This window comes from Nomascus leucogenys, chromosome 1a, assembly GCF_006542625.1.
Source record: "Nomascus leucogenys isolate Asia chromosome 1a, Asia_NLE_v1, whole genome shotgun sequence".
In the NCBI taxonomy this organism is placed as follows: domain Eukaryota; kingdom Metazoa; phylum Chordata; class Mammalia; order Primates; family Hylobatidae; genus Nomascus; species Nomascus leucogenys.
Window position 1 is genome coordinate 77,617,463 of NC_044381.1, and position 16,753 is coordinate 77,634,215.

The 16,753-nt window shown below is 43.6% G+C and overlaps 1 protein-coding gene across 1 annotated transcript; it reads right to left on the reverse strand.

The window, feature by feature from the left end:
• Positions 1 to 1,581: 1,581 nt before the first annotated feature.
• Positions 1,582 to 16,400, reverse strand: SIX4 (SIX homeobox 4). Its single transcript, XM_030811620.1, has 3 exons — positions 15,258 to 16,400; positions 11,809 to 12,494; positions 1,582 to 6,233 (listed from the first exon to the last, which is right to left on the reverse strand). Exons 1-3 carry the CDS (start codon positions 16,121 to 16,123, stop codon positions 5,437 to 5,439), a joined length of 2,349 nt encoding a protein of 782 aa, XP_030667480.1. The 5' UTR covers positions 16,124 to 16,400; the 3' UTR covers positions 1,582 to 5,436.
• Between the last annotated feature and the right edge of the window lie 353 nt (positions 16,401 to 16,753).

Consider the following 16,753-nt stretch of genomic DNA (forward strand, 5'->3'; position numbering starts at 1 on the left):
GCTCTACCTGTGATCTGCCCTTGCCTACCTCTCTGGCTAGATTTATCGCATGACCCCTGGAGTTAGTGCTGTAATCCAGACACTCTGTCCCTCCCTCAGGGCCTTTGTACCTGCTGTTCCTTATGTCTGGAATGCTATTTTCTAGGTCTTGCTGTCTGGCTTCCTCTCCTTATTCAATTACCTCTGCTGAAATGTTACTTCCTCAGAGAACTTCCTTGATCAATCTAATGTATGTCTCCCACCCTAACATTTCATATTATCAATTTCATTACTCCTTGTTGTCAACTTTATAACACTGGCCATTAGCTGAATGTGTCTTGTTTATTTATTTGCTATCTACTGTATTGGAAATGGTGATATGCAAGGGTAAATTTTCATTTATTGCTTCTTCTTGTTTTTTTTTTGATACAGGAATTTGCTGTCACCCAGGTTGGAGTACAGTTGCACCACCCTAGCTCACTGGAGCCTCCTGGGCTCAAGTGATCCTTCCGCCTCCTTCTGCCTCTTCCTCCCAAAGTGCTGAGATTACAGGCCTAAGTCACTGTGCTTGGCCCATTTATTGTTTCTTAAGGGCAAGTGAACAAGTGGGGTGGAACCATATAGCTGAAGGCCTTGAATTCCCATTGAGGGTTTTTATTTAATTTGCTAGTTTCTGAGGAGCCACAAATGTTTTAAGTACAGCAATGATCTTGTCCAATTTTTAAAAATATTTGGTTAATGTTCTAAAATGTAACCACTTCATTGGTTGAAGTGGTTGAACTCATTGACTGAAACTCTGTTCATGTTAACTGGTTTACTTACATATAAAATTGTTAAATAAATGAGTGGAATATCAAGAATCAAAAAGTCTAGACATATCTGAAATTAATTTGATGGCTTTAACTAGTTTTACAGAATTGTACAGTTGGTTTCCAATCTATTTTATTAACCTCCCCTTCTTTTCAGTGTAGAAGCATAGAAAACCAGGTTATGTAATTTTAAAATTAGGACCAAACTGTACCAAGGCCAACTTTTCTATATAGTTAGCAGCAATGCAGTTCTACTCGTTACTTTCAGTGAAACTACTGGTGGACCCAACCGTGGTGGTACCAGACTTTGGCTAATGGCAGTGCCCTAGGGATGGGTGATATTGAGCTCTTTCAATAAGGTTGAAAATAGGAAGTCTTTGGATCCTTCAATTTAATTCCATTAAACCCTATAGAGTAACTGCCATGTGCCAAACATCACATTCATCTCTCGGGACAAAAAACCAAAAAACGAAAAACAAAAAAACAAAAACGCTGGGAAGGGGAAGGTACACTTCTTCCTTTTAAGGAGGATGCAATCTAATAATTTACCTCTATGTAGTACAGTTAATTGCATAATTCTGCACAATGACTGACAAAGATTATTTTTCCAAAATCACTCCAATTGGCCTTATAACCATTTGCCAGCTTTTGGAATGTTTGTTTTTTCCCTTCCTCTTCTTCCCTTTTCCAGGGATAAATAAAACCAACATTATTTCTTGTTTCTTTTCTAGTAAGATGAGTCATTCATATTTAAAAAAACACAATATTCCCCAAATAATTTTCAATGCAAGGCATGTATAAATATAAAGTTTATTTAGCATAGTGTTTAGAAAAATAAGTTCACATCATTTCAGAAAACAAATAAAACATTTAATTGTCCAGGCATAAACCCCCATTACAGTACAACATACATACTTTAGATCTCTTTGGTTGGGTAATTAAGCACAGAAATGTTCTGGGACATGCTCTGTGTGCCATCACCTAACAGTGCAGTAAAGACTCTGTTACCCCACCCCATGATATACATTCTGTATAGAGTTTCTTTGTGTAAGGCACAGTAAAACCATATTGAGTATATAATTGGTTGCCTCTAAACATAGAGTACATGCAACAAAAGAATATTTTTGAGAACTCTGAAAGCCAAAAGAGTCACATGCTATATAATTTTGATTAATAAAATGTATGGTGGTAAATTAACATAAAATGTATCAATTAGATACAAAGTAACTGCTAGGCTCTATTATCTAAGTTTTACAAAGAGTTTAAAATATCTTTTGTGAAATGTCATTATTTCCCCATAGTTTTCCTGAATTATTTTTATTATGAGATGATCTGTCAAAACGTTTTAAAGAATGAAGAACTTGTGGCTATGTACTAATGCACACTTCTCTAGCATGTAGCAGGGCAGGCTGCCACACATGCCCAATAATCCAACTTTTAACATGCAAGATACAAGGGCATACACAGAGAGATTTAAGGTCAGTGTGCAATTTAACTATGGATTTTTACCTATGGCTATAATATCTACCTGCCTTTCGTAACACAAGAAAGGCACTGAAACGTGTACAATTTAAAAAGTCTTTTCATTATTATAAATATACATGAGATATAAAGCAGTACAACACAGGCGCTCTTGCTTGATTGAGGAACAAATGCACCTTCTCTTTAAACAATAGACTGTCCTTTACTAGATTTAACTAAGAGCTAAATGCCAAATTCTGGCTGATAGAGTGCATAGATAGGCTTACACCAAAAATCCCACAGCCAGCAGCATGGGTTGGGTTTTGCAGGGAGTCATTTACCCCTATTTTGATCTTCAGGGATCATTAGAGGGTCATTTGCAGCATTTTCAAGCATTGGTTTATGTAAGAGGGAAATTCTGCCACATGAACTCCAAGGGTTCTGAGTCTGGCCCTTGGTATGGCAAAAGACATTTGCAATTCTGTGCAAGGAGATCATGGGGTTTATCTTACTCCATTCACATATACATGGGCTGCATACCAACTGGCCCTTATTCAACTGAAAGAATAGAAAAGAACAGTAAGTTCTTTACACTGTGCATTGATTCTTACCTGGTATATTGTGTAGCTACCTGAAGTAATTGTAGGGTTATAATTACATCATGGTGGGAGTATGAATGGGTTTCCTAGGTAAGTCTTAAGTTTTGTGCTATCTTTTCTTTTTCATAAGGGAGAAAAGAGGAAGAACGCTGAATAAAAGAGAGGCTTATTATATTTTCGGAAAACATATAAAACATTTCCAGTTATATATATGTAGCATATATAACTTTAAAAACCTTCCCATCTCTCTTATTGGATGGGTATTTGAAAATAACAAACTGTTGATATCTGCAGCAATCAAGTGGAAAACATCATTTTTATGTAAACTACACTACAGAGCCACGTAATTAATCTCAGTAACAGGATCAGCACACACCCAAAGAAAAAACAAGCTCTATAAGTAGTAGTAGAGTGGAAAAGAACTCTTAAACACCTGACTTTGTAAAACAAAACAAAAAACATGTAGCTTCAGCAGTTTAGGAACATTCACCAATTCTATAAAAAATGATGTAGTTCTTTATCAAAATGATGGGAGAGGAATTCTTCATAGGGTTCTTCATATATGCCTGCAAGTTCCACTTATGATAACAAAAGTTAAATCCTCTATGTCCCTTATTCAACATACTTGATTGATTGACATGTAGAGAACTAGAGTGGGCCCTTTGTTCTGATCATAAAAAAAAGTAAGATGTGGCCGGGCACGGTGGCTCATGCCGGTAATCCCAGCACTTTGGGAGGCCGAGACAGGCGGATCACGAGGTCAGGAGATTGAGACCATCCTGGCTAACATGGTGAAACCCCGTCTCTACTAAAAATACAAAAATTTAGCCGGGCGTGGTGGCAGGCACCTGTAGTCCCAGCTACTCGGGAGGCTGAGGCAGGAGAATGGCGTGAACCCAGGAGGCAGAGCTTGCAGTGAGCCAAGATCGCGCCACTGCACTCCAGCCTGGGCAACAGAGCGAGACTCCATCTCAAAAAAAAAAAACAAAAAAACAGGATGTGCTAACATCTAACATCTTTATGTTCAACAACTTGAAGTTATCTCTGAAGAAATTATTTTCTCACTTTTTTTGCTTTTCAGAGACTAGAGAGTAACTTTACTCACTACATAAATTTATTTGCATTGTTATTGTTACATCCTGTGTTCAGAGTCTTGATAAAACTATAGCCACGGCTTACAACATTATTAAACAAGCTTCTTACAGAAACCCAAAATATTTACTTTTAAAGAAAACATGATAATATAGTGCAAACAACAGTCATGTGTCAGAGTGTAACAACTGATTCAAAACTTTTAGAACTAAGTTTCAACAGGACAGAATTTTGCTCAATAGAATTTACATATTTTCTTTCCTTTAAAATGGTTTTCATAGCCTGTATAATCAATTTTATATGGTATTTATAACTTATTTTCCTTGTAATGAAAAGTATCAACAATTAGTTATCCATTTGTGTGATAAATATCATATATAATATTTAGTGAAACTTAAGTTCTTCAGATTTAAAGCAATTTTGTGGTGAAATTAACCCTGTTAGATAGTAGAAAAGAACCATCAGTGCTTCTGTTGACACTTCTGTACCTTACTACTAATAAAAAGGCCACAAGGTAAAAAGGCACATAGAATTCTATAAAAAACATATTTAAATGAATCAGAGTTGCTAAATAAAGAACAAGGATGTGAAAAAAGGTACCAAAATTCCAATATTGGGAGTTAGATTTCCGTTTCAGTGTTATTAATATTGACCTTAATAGATTCCTGGTAAAAATAATTATTTTTAAAATCCTACAAAAAGTAAAACTTTGTTGGAAACAACTATGTTCACTTCCTGTTCAAACAATAAAAATAAATTAAACAGTAAGAAAACATATTTTTCAGTTCATAGCGCCTGAAGAGAAACATATACAGTATAAATAAAATTCACTGTAATTACTCAAATCCTGCTTACAGAACTGATATATTTACATTCATACTGAAGTTTCAGAGTTTTTAGTGGAGTCCCGCACTTTCTCAGCCACACTGAGCTATTAGAAATCACATTTGGAAATGTGTTGAGACTTAACCCAAGACTTTCTCAAAAAATGCTGAAAAAGAGGTGTGTGTGCATATGTATACGCATGCTACTTAACTTTAAAAATACGTACCATTTATGTTTCTTAACCTTTTCAATGCCCATGGAGTAAAAGTAAACAAAAACAATTGTATTATTTCTAATGGTCTGCAGCTATCTTTAATTTTCTATGTTAGGTGTATACATTTTTTAATTTAAAAAACTATCAAGTTCCATTTTGACCTTAGAATTATAGAGTCAACTAAATGATTCACTTTGACTTGATACATTTCACCTTGTCCTTTGTCTCCATCTATTTAAAAGAGAACATTTATAAGTGAACAAAAAGGCTGCAATAATGCAGTTCTACTTCGGTATACTTAACTGTGATCTTCATGCAGATCAATCTAAAGTCTCTTGTATGCATATACTTGCAAAACTAGAGTGTTTTCCTTTAAATGGGAAAATCTTTTGTGTCCTTGGGGCTTCGTGAAAAGATTTGCCGCTGATGCCAAAAAGAGGTGAGGAGGAAATAAAGTTCATAAGTCTTGCATATCTTCATCCAGCTGGACAGTCTGGAGCTTGGCAAGCTCTTTTTTGTCTGTTTCCAGGTCTTCACAGACATTATCAACTATGCCATCTAAGACATACTTGGATTTAGAGTCCAGCATCATTAAGCTACTTGTTGCTTTGCTCTCAGAATTCGGTAAGAAATTCTCTTTCATGTTAGCTACTGATTGCAGAACTAAACGATGTTCTTGGACAAAATCCTGATGTACTGCTGGGGAGGGGTGACCTACCTGATCTTCAGCTGTAGGAACTATTTCCCCAAGGGCAGCCTGAGTCATAGGGACTGACAATAGGTCTTGACCAGTAATAAGGGAGCAGTTCTGAAGAGTTGCATAGTTAGTGTTGCTGACAGATGTCACAGTAGATTTGCTTGCCACCGGTGCAGACATTGGTTGGCTATCGGCAATGTCGCGGTTTAGCTCAGTGGGATTTAGTAGTGTAGGGGGACTGAGAGAAAAATTGTGAGTTGGAGATACATTAACTAATGAGGAGGCCAGTGGATGCAGGCCACTCCCCGAGATGTTTTCGGAAGATAGGTTTGCATTTACTTGTGCGTTCTGATTGACAGGCATCAACTGAGAAAATACCAGGCTCCTTTCCAAGCCTTCCTGTTTCACAGATCCTATAGCCTGGCCTGTATTAGGAACCGTGTATACCACTGCACTGGGAGCAAGAGAGCTCAAGAAAACCTTTCCTTGCTGGACTGTGGCAGACTCACTTGTAAATGTGCTTCCATCTGAAGTGCTTGAGCTTACTGAGATATTACCTAAAAAAAATAAAGTACTGATTATCATTGATGGAAGTGATAGGGAAAGAAAAAAAGTTACACACACATGTTTTTTTCTCAGGTACAATATCTATAAAGAAGCAACACTTCCATACAGTAATTTAGCCCAATTCTGGTTCAGAACTACCTTGGGCACTGAAAACTACAGATTCCCAGGCTCTACTCCTGGAAAGTGTAACTTAGTACATCTTAGAACATCTGTTTTTACCTCCCCAAGTAAATATATATATATATATTTTGTATAGAGACATCTTTTAACTACAACAACACAGCTAAAACTACTTGCATTCCTGAGTCGCAGGTGTGCCTGTGTTCCCCATCTTTCATCAACTTCTTAGAAAACACAGTGACTTCCAAACCTTTACTTTTTATGTCTCATGACCTCCAAGTCTTGAGGATAGAACATGTCAAAGGTTCTGTTGCTTATTATCTTTTTTTTTTTTTCAGACGGAGTCTCACTCTGTCACCAGGCTGGAGTGCAGTGGAGCGGTCTCGGCTCATTGCAACCTCTGCCTCCTGGGTTCAAGCGATTCTCCTGCCTCAGTCTCCTGAGTAGCTGTGACTATCGGCATGCGCCACCACATCCAGCTAATTTTGGTATTTTTAGTGGAGACAGGGTTTCACCATGTTGGCCAGGATAGTCTCAATCTCTTGACCTTGTGATCCACCCGCCTCGGCCTCCCAAAGTGCTGGGATTACAGGAGTGAGCCACAGTGCCCGGCCCTTTCTTTAAAAAAAAAAAAAAAAAAAAAAAAAAAATTAGATTCAGGGGGCATGTGTGTATGTTTGTTACACAGGTGTACTGAGTAATGGTGGGGACTGGGCTTCTAGAGTACCCACCTTCCCAAGTAATTCTGATGACCAAAGGGGATTGAGAACTACTAGTTAGAAGCCAAGTGTGGAAAAAAAAAAAAAAATTTTCCAAGTTCTGATTCGGTCAAGTTTCTGTTTCATCACTAGTAACTTGACATCTCTCAATTAGTTGATAGTTATTGCTAGCTCTGCCAGTTAGAATTAGAAAACACAAATGCACCTTCATTCAGGACTGACTGCTCAGTAACTGACATAAAATATAAATAAATGGCAATGTAGAACATACCACATAAAATGAGTTACCCTGGGGCTTAAAACTTAACCATATAAACCTGTATAGACAAGTTGCAAACTTTCACCAAACTAGCCATAAAGTAATGTCAAGTCAACAAAACATTCAAAAGCTTTTTTTGCCTTTTGTTGTGTCAGTTCTGAATTTTCAGTGTTGTAGTAATGGGAACAATTAATGGTAATATGAAATGTGCTTTTTAAAATACAGATTAACATAAAGGATCAGAGCTAATGCTTCTCTAAAAGGTTTGTATCTTTTGAGACTCTTACTATAATGGTCTATAGAGACCAGAAGTAGAAAAAAAAATGTTAAGTAGAAAGCTGAGATGTTCAAATCAGATCACTTAGACAATGTAGATGAATTAGACCCCCCACTACCATCAAATAACACTCTTTTTTTCCTGATTCCTTACATAGGCATGAGATGATGGCAATTAGATAATCTAGGACCTCAAATATAGTCACTGAAGGAAAGGTGGATTTGGGGGGACTTTTGTGATAGGTGGGCTGTTTATCCTCATCTTGAATTAGATGTTCAGTCAACTCTTTTTTTTTTTTTGAGACAGTCTTGCTCTGTTGCCCAGGCTGGAGTGAGGTGGCGCAATTTCCACTCACTGCAACCTCCACTTCCCAGGTGATTCTCCTGCCTCAACCTCTGAGTAGCTGGGATTACAGATGCATGTCACCATGCCTGTCTAATTTTTGTATTTTTAGTAGAGACGGGGTTTCACCATGTTGGCCAGGCTGTTCTCGAACTCCTGAGCTCAAGTGATCTGCCAGCCTCAGTCTCCCAAAGTGCTGGCATTATGTGAACGTGGCTCACTGCAGCCTCGATCTCCTGGGCCCAAGCAATCCCTCCCACTTCAGCCTCCGAAGTAGCTGGGACTACAGGTACGCACTACTATGCCCAGCTAATTAAAAAAAAAAAAATTTTTTTTTGAGACGGAGTCTCGCTCTGTCACCCAGGCTGGAGTGCAGTGGTGCAATCTTGGCTCACTGCAAACTCTGCTTCCCGGGTTCAAGCAATTCTCCTGACTCAGCCTCCCCAGTAGCTGGGATTACAGGCACGCACCACCATGCCTGGCTAATTTTTGTATTTTTAGTAGAGACGGGGTTTCACCATGTTGGTCAGGCTGGTCTCAAACTGTTGACCTCGTGATCTACCCGCCTCGGCCTCCCAAAGTGCTGGGATTACAGGCATGAGCCACTGCGCCTGGCCAATTTTTAAAAATTTTTTGTAGAGATGAGGTCTCACTATGTTGCCTAGGCTGGTCTGGAATTCCTGGGTTCAAGTGATCCTCCTGCCTCGGCCTCCCAAAGTGTTAGAATTACAGGCGTGACACCACATCTGGCCTCAGTAAACTACTTTTTTGAGAGAGCAGCCCAATGTTAAAGGTAATTAATTCACCTAAGATATTTTCCTTCCTGAAGTATTAGAATATTGTGATTATATTATCACCTCTATTGATAAATAAGTGCCACAGGGCTGTTTATGTCTTCCAAATATTTTTAATGCAAAGGAATGTCTTCAAGTAAAAAGAAAACACTGCATGTGAACCCTTTGAAAACATTTAACTAGAAAGTTTAATCACAGAAATACTGGTGTTAAGAAAAACATTTCTAGGTATGTTTCAGTTATTCTCTTACATTTCTGTTTCAGACCACACATACGAAAAAACTGCTTTTATTTGAAAACACTGACTTCAACTTAAGTATGCTTTAAAATTCTTATTTTTATTTTTATTTATTTATTTTTTTTTTGAGATAAGGGGTTTTGGTCTTGTTGCCCAGGCTGGAGTGCAATGGCGTGATCTCGGCTCACTGCAACCTCCACCTCCCGGGTTTAAGCGATTCTCCTGCCTCAGCCTCCTGAGTAGCTGGGATTACAGGCATGTGCCACCATGCCAGGCTAATTTTTGTATTTTTAGTAGACACGGGGTTTCAACATGTTAGGCTGGTCTGGAACTCCTGACCTCAGGTGATCCACCCGCCTTAGCCTCCTAAAGTGCTGGGATTACAGGCGTAAGCCACTGTGCCCGGCCTCTTTAAAATTCTTGTAGGCAGCTGATTTGTGGCAAAAAACATCTCAAATAGATGTTTAGTTTATTATGTGTGTGCTTATGAAATTGTTTGCCAATGTATGCATGAACAAAATGATTAGTTATCTTTTTATAGAGCCATAAATAGCATAATACATGCAACATTTTCCCCAACTGCTACTGAATATAAATACTTCTGAATTTGTAGAAATTATAACATATATAAAAGAAAAGAGGATTTGATCTAAAATTTGATTTTTGAGCATAACTACAACTGAAGTAAATATTGAACAACAATTTTAAGATAAAAAATCCAACTGAAAAACCATATAGGTACAAAGCATTACTTTGTAATGATAAGAAAAAAATCAGGCCAGGCGCTGTGGCTCATGCCTGTAATCCCAGCACTTTGGGAGGCTGAGGTGAGCAGATCACAGGAGTTCAAGACCAGCCTGGCCAACATAGCAAAACCCTGTCTCTGTTAAACATACAAAGATTAGCCAGGCATGGTGATGCATGCCTGTAGTCCCAGCTACTAGGCAGGCTGAGGCAGGATAATCACTTGAACACGGGAGGCGGAGGTTGCAGTGAGCCGAGATCGCGCCACTGTACTCCAGCCTGGGTGACAAAATGAGTCTCCACCTAAAAAAAATAAAAATAAATAAAAATAAAAATAATAATAATAATGATAGTTGCTCAGACTGTAAAGTGAGTAAACGATGTAGATATTCTACTTTTCCACATAAATCCCAACTATAGAAAGATAAGTCTATCTTGTCAAGACATTTTAAAGAATGGCTCAGTATCTGTTTGTGAGAAAAAACTGAATCCCCAAAAGGTTTTATTGAGAACTGCAATACCTAACTACCATAGAGATGTTGCTTGCTGGATTAAACTTAACTATCTGGTTAAACTTAGACTGTCTGTTCAACTCACCCAGACAGTCTAAGATTTGATCTTAGTTATTTTAACTGAAAATGCTATTCTTATTCCTATTAAATGTCCCATTTAAAAACTTAGCTATTAGTTCATAATAATTTTCTATGGCAGTGCTCTTCTAGATTACACAATTAAAAGTATTTCTGCTTTTCTCCTCCCCCAACATACATAACTCATTCTTTCTGCTCAAATTTGTTGCCTTTAAAATGTGACCTGTTTGGAAATTTCCCAAATGAGAGAAAAGGGGTTAGATCCACATTAAATTATTATCAAACTAAGCACTTTGGCTTTCCCTGTGGTTTTCATATTTTTGCCCTATGTTAGATAGTAACTTAGCTTAACTCTTTCCATAACTTGGAACAATGATGAACTGAATAGTATGCTGCAGGACTGTCTTGTTTTACTACCATTTTGCCTAAAGAAATGCAAATGTACAGAATGAAATTTAGAACAATTTTTCCATTAATTCCTTCAATAAGCTGCATAGACCATAGCTGTGGTAACAAGAGAGTTGTGCATAAATTGATTCTTTTTGGGGGGGGCGGGTAAAACCATCTTATAGGAAGCAGACCTTTAAAGCCAACAATTACTTTGGTTTTGTAAAAATCTGGATTTTTCAGATTTGTCTACAAGAAGGCAAACATGCATTAACATCTACCTCTCCCGAATTCAAGGGATTATGCAAACTCCACTGCCAAATTCTAACCATTTCTATTTCTTTAAAGAGAAAATGACATAGAGGATCCAGGCTTGCTTAAAGTCAGTGAAGAACTAATATATCAGCCTCAGTTTTCCTGAATTTCATTTAAGTGCTTTCTCTGGAAGATTGCTGCTAGTAAAGCCACAAACATATAAAATAAGGCTTACTATTATCTTCATAAATAAACCCACACATTTAGGGGGTGAGTATATATGCTGAGCGATAGAAATCCAATGATATATTCCTCTGATTTTCTTTTAGGTCTGTTAGTCTTCATTACAGGAGGAAACAGGATTCAAACATAATTGATCCGGTCTTTTTAGCTTGCTCTTCTAAAACATTTTTTGGTCAAATAAATAATACTTAGGTAAAGTGTATGCATTCTTACCAACTGCTAGACTAATTTTGTATTCTTAGCAATTTTATTAATTTTTAATATTAAAATGCCAAGCAGTGAGTTATTTTGTAAGCACTGATTGACTTATCATATTTCTGTAATTGTAGAACTGGCAGGACTTGCTATGAACTGTATTTTTCCATTCAGTTGTTAGTAAAATAAAAGCCCATCCTCATGATGTAAGGGAATAAAGCAAGTTGGATATTACATGGGTATTGTGAAAGAGGAGAATCACATCAAGGCTATTCTACAGCTTCGGCAGCTAATAAGGTACCTGAACAGAAACATCAATCTATAGCTATCACCAAATGCGTCACTTACAGCAGCTGATGAACACATTTGCTGGTGCATTAAGGTACCAAATGAGATTGTTACCTTGTGAAGCTGCCACTGACACAGGGGGCAGCTGCAGTGGAGAGAATCCAATGTTCCCATTAAGGAACTGGCTGTTTGCTCCGGAATTGGGGATCTGGACAATGCCATACTGGTTAATTTGCACTGGTGTAGTAAAAGTCACTACAGAGCCCCCATCTTGGGAAGCCACTGTTTGAATGCCTTCTCTTTTCACCTCAGTGCTGGGTATCAGGCCTGGGAATGAGACAGGGACACTGGGGCTGTAGGACGTGGTGGCTGCTGAGTTAGCAGAACTCTGGAGGACTTTGAATTCCTTCACGTCCTGGGAAGTAGACCCCAGTATGTCAGTCATGGATATACCATTGCTCACAATGTTTGATGACATTTTTGGTGGGTTCAATGCCACTGCCTGTGTATTTCCCACATTTAATCCATTAAGGATAACTCCACTGGGTCCCTGAATAAAAGAATTTCCATTAAGGAAGACAGGTGAAGTACTTGCAGGTACCAAGCTTCCATTCAACAGAACTCCAGAAGAGCTTAATGATATCTTAGCATTTCCAATTTGTTGCATATATACTGGCTCCATATGACTGGAAAGGCTGAGGTTGGTGATGCCATCAGATGAACTGGAGAGTGGGTGAGGAGATAAATCCTCATGTCCCTTGCTGGATTCATCTTCAGTGCTGGGGTTGCCATCTGACTCACTGTATGGAGGGGGAAATCAAAATGTTCAGAAGGTCAGGGGGATGACATTCTACACAGTGCCACTTGTTTGGAAAACCAGCTTCTAAATCCATTAAAGGCAGTATTTAAGGAAAGCACAGCAGGATGTCTGCTAGTCCTATTTAAACTAAGAGGCCTTTCAGCAGATTCCGACCAGCCAGAGAATCTGGGAAGATAAACTCTCAGGTCCCAATCATTTAAAATAACAATAAATTCAGGGAAAGTCCAGACATCTGGAAGATGTAAATTCAGCATTACAGGAGAAGAGTATATTTTATTTTACAGTGTAGAAGTGCTATTCCTTACTGTTATATATGCTGCTACTGACACCATAGAAAAAAACACCTTAAATGAGGTGGTCAGTCTTTCCTGTTTAGGAACTCCTTCCCCTCCCCTCAAACCAATTCAGATTAGTGTTATCTTGGAGGTAAATGAAGCTGCCAAAGGAGCAGGAGGTGGGAAGTGCTCAGCTTTTCTTTTTTGGTCAGTTAGTTAACAAGAGATCGTTTTCTCACCTGCTCCCAAACTTCTACTCCACCAGACTGACAACTCTCTCATTCAACAAAGTGGCTGTCCTTGTTGTAGGAAAAGGCACTTTCAACCCAAGAACAGTTATGTGCAGTCGCCTTTGAATCCAAAGGAAGCCAAAGGGGCCTATTTAACAAACACCATCCAGTGCCCTGGTGAGGTGGGAGGGAGAGGGTGTGGGTCACTCAGAGGCCTTCTAACTATTAGACCTCTTACCCAACGTCCTTGGTCCCTCTGTTCCAGGCAGGACCCTGTTCCTCAGCTGACTTCGGAGAAATACCAAATCGGGGTTGGGGGGTGGGTAGTGATGGGGGTTTCCCATTCGGTCTGAGGCTGGGAGGGAGAGCAAACGAGAGCAGAACAGAGGCGTTTTGGAAGCGCGGCAGGACTTGGCCCAGCAGAGGATCCGACATCCCCGCAGTGCCCTGCGGTCGGTTCGCTTTCATGCCGAGGGGAGGGGATTACCCGGGCTTTGGGCTGCGGGGCCAGGAGCGCAGAAAGCGCTTTGATTTACAAGCTGAGGCTGAGCCGCCGTCGCCGTCTGCGAGGGTGACTCACCGGGGGTGAGGGTGGGAGGTAGATCCGGAGAGGGGCCTAAACCAGGCAACTGGGCCAGGGGCGGGGGTGTGGAGTTTATGGGGTGGGGCTGGGGGGGACGAAGAAGCCGGCAGTGGGGCGTGGGGGAGTCCCAGGGAGCGTGCCCGGCTCGCGAGCGGCGGCGGCGGGGCAGCTGGTCTGCTCGCGGTGCCCCCTCGCCACCCTCTGCCCCGGCCCTGCGGATTCCGTTGGTTCCCGAGCGCGGGATCCGCGGCCTCTAGTGGGCGCGGGGCAGGTGGCTCGGCGTAACCAAAGCGCCTTCTCTGGACCTTTCCGCATATATGCGGAAGACGCACGCACATCCCGGTGCACATTTTGTTTTGGTTACCGCGAGGGCCAGGTAGGGCACCGAGCCTCCCTCCCAGCCTTGGGCGAGGAACGCCGGAGCCCGAGCCGTCGGACCCCCACAGGGGCCCAGAAGCGGCAAGGGCGGGCTGAGACCGGCTCTGGAATGCGCTGGGTGATCACCTTCATGTGGCCCAGACGGGCTGGATCCCTAGCTCCCAGATTGCTTCCCTGAGAAGAACCTTCGAGCTGCTTTTGGATTCTTTCTCTCCTATCCCCGCGGGGCTGGAGACACCAGGTCTTTAGGCGACCTTCTCCTTACTTTGTTTCGTCCAACAAAACACACAGACGCACACACCAAGTGTCTGACTCGGGAGGACGCACAAAAGAGGTGGAAAATCCGGTATTTTTTACCAGAGGGGGAAAACAGTTTGCCAGGCAAAAAGCTCAAACCCAGTGGAGTGGGAGCGCCCCCACTCCTTTGCTGCCGCCTGCCGTAAACCAGACTGCCCCCCACCCATAACTACCGTACCAGGAGGGAGCTAAGCAGCGTTCGGGGGCCGAGGGAGGAAGCAGCCCTTAAGCCCTGCTACCCCGGCTGCGCTGAAACCCGATCCTAAGGAGTTCAGAATCAGGTTTCAAAACATGACAGAGTCGAGCTGCACCAGCACCCCACGTTGCCGCGGCCACGAAGGGAACCATAGGGGCAGGGTGAATGATTAACTCTGTCATATGAAACCTCGACATTCCGAGACCCCTTCTGCGCCGCCAGCCCCACAACACTCTCTTCCCTTCACCAGAGCAGCCACCGCGACCTCCAGCGCAGGCCCGGGGGGCGGCTGAACCCTGGGGATCCGGGAGCGTGCGCGCGCGCCAGGCCCGGTGTGACCCCGCGGAGGTGCAGACCCTGGCCGGCGCCGGCAGCCTCTGCGGGCCTCTGGCGGCAGGGAGAGCAACGGTGCCGGTGTCCACATTTGCTTCCTTAGCCCCGCCAGAAACCGGGAGAGGGTGGCAACTTCAAAGCCAGCGGGATGGGGGTGGGAAGCTGGGCAGCAGTGACCAGCCGAGGTGGGGGCGGGGACTGAGACCTAGGCGGGCGACCAGAAACTTCTGGGGGGAGAGGGGGAGGGTAAGGAGGGAGGTTCCCCCGCCCCTCGCCTCAACCGCCCCCCACCTCCGCCGGCCGGGGAGCGAGGTGGGGGGCGGGGAGAGGTGGGCAGCCGGACCAGGCTGGTGGGGAAGGTAAGCGCCATGTTTGCGAGCACTTGGAGGAAAAGAAAGCTGGGAAGGGGGTGGGGGAGAGGAAGGGGAGGAGGAGGAAAGTTGGCGCTCACCTTTTGGACTGGGTCTCGGAGGGGTTCCTGTCGCGCTGCCGGCGGTTCTTGAACCAGTTGCTGACCTGGGTGAGGGAGAGGCCGGTGATCTTGGCCAGGTGCCGCTTCTCGGCGGGCGAAGGGTAGCGATTCTGCTTGTAGAGCTCCTTGAGCGCGTTGCGCGACTTCTCCTTGAAACAATACACCGTCTCCTCGCCGTCCCAGATGGTGCGGGGCAGGGGGAATTTCCTGCGCAGCCGGTACTTGTCCACGGCTCCCAGCGGCCGGCCGCGGGCTCGCTCGGCCTCGGTGTAGCGCGCCTTGTACCAGAGCTGCTGCAACAGCGGGTGGTTGGCCGACTCGAAGCTGTGGCTCTCGAGGATGCTGTAGAGCTCGGGGTAGATGCCCTGGTGGAAGGCCACGAGCGCCCGCGCCTTCAGCAGGCTCTCGTTGCCACGTAGCAGGTCGCTCTGGGGCAGGGACCACAGGAACCGGGCCAGGCGGTCCAGGTTGCCCCCCTGCTGCAGTGCCTCGCACACGCAGGCGACGTGGTCGGGCGAGAAGGCCAGCGGGGTCTGCGCGGCGGCGGCGGCGGCGGCGTGGTGGTGCCTGCCCAGAAGTTCCGAGTGGAGTTGTACCTGATCCGCCGCCGCTCCGGCCGCCGCCGCCGCCACTGCCCCTTCCTCTCCGCTCACCCTGGCGGCAGCGGTCGCGGCGTCCCCCGGCTCCAGGGGAAAAGGGGCTGGAGCCGGGGGGCTCAGCCCTACCGCCGCGCCCCCCGCCACTTCTCGGTGCGCCTCCTGCCCTTCCGAGGCGCTTTCCATCCCATTCTCCTGCTTGATGTCCGCCGTACTTGCGATCTGCCCGGTGGGGGAGGAAGAGGACATTTTTTGTTGTTTATTTTCCTCCCTCCCTCACTCCCTCGCACTCTTTTCCTCTTTCTTTCCTCCTCTCTTACTCCTCCTCCTTCGTCTCCCTCCCTCCTCTCCCCCTCCGGAAAGCCCACTCCCTCCCTCCTGGTTTCGGCTGGATCTGGCCGATCAGGTTTCCCCCCGGCCACGCAGTCACCATTAAGATAGCTGCTAGAGCAAAGTAGTGTAAACGGATAGCTGCTTTCTGCCGTTCCCCCAACGTGACTCCTCCGGTTGCTGCATACTATATGGCAGTGGCGGCCGGGCCGGGCCGGCCGAGCCACCTCATTGGCTATTTCGCATTCAGAGGGAGGAGGAGACACCGTTTCTATCCCTGTCCATCACCCGCCTCCCACTCCACCCCTCGCCTTTCCCTCTCCTCCTGACCCCCAGGCACCTATACCTGAAGGAAAACACCGACATTCTTTCCAAGCCACGCTTCTGGGCGGGAAATTACCTAATGTGGCCTGAAAACTGGACAACTCTTTCAAAGAGAGGCCCTACGATTCCAGAGGGAATATTAATTGTGTGGCCTTAAGGTCTGGATGGTTAAATTTTTAACAAAGAGACCACTCTCAGCATCTAGATGACAAAACTTCAGAGGAC

Coding starts and splice junctions, on each gene's coding strand:
- SIX4 (XM_030811620.1), bottom strand. CDS start 16,123: ATGTCCTCTTCCTCCCCCACCGGGCAGATCGCAAGTACGGCGGACATC. Junction 12,495..15,257: donor TCCGAGACCCAGTCCAAAAG/GTGAGCGCCAAC, acceptor CCCTCCATACAG/TGAGTCAGATGGCAACCCCA. Junction 6,234..11,808: donor GTCAGTGGCAGCTTCACAAG/GTAACAATCTCA, acceptor TATTTTTTTTAG/GTAATATCTCAGTAAGCTCA.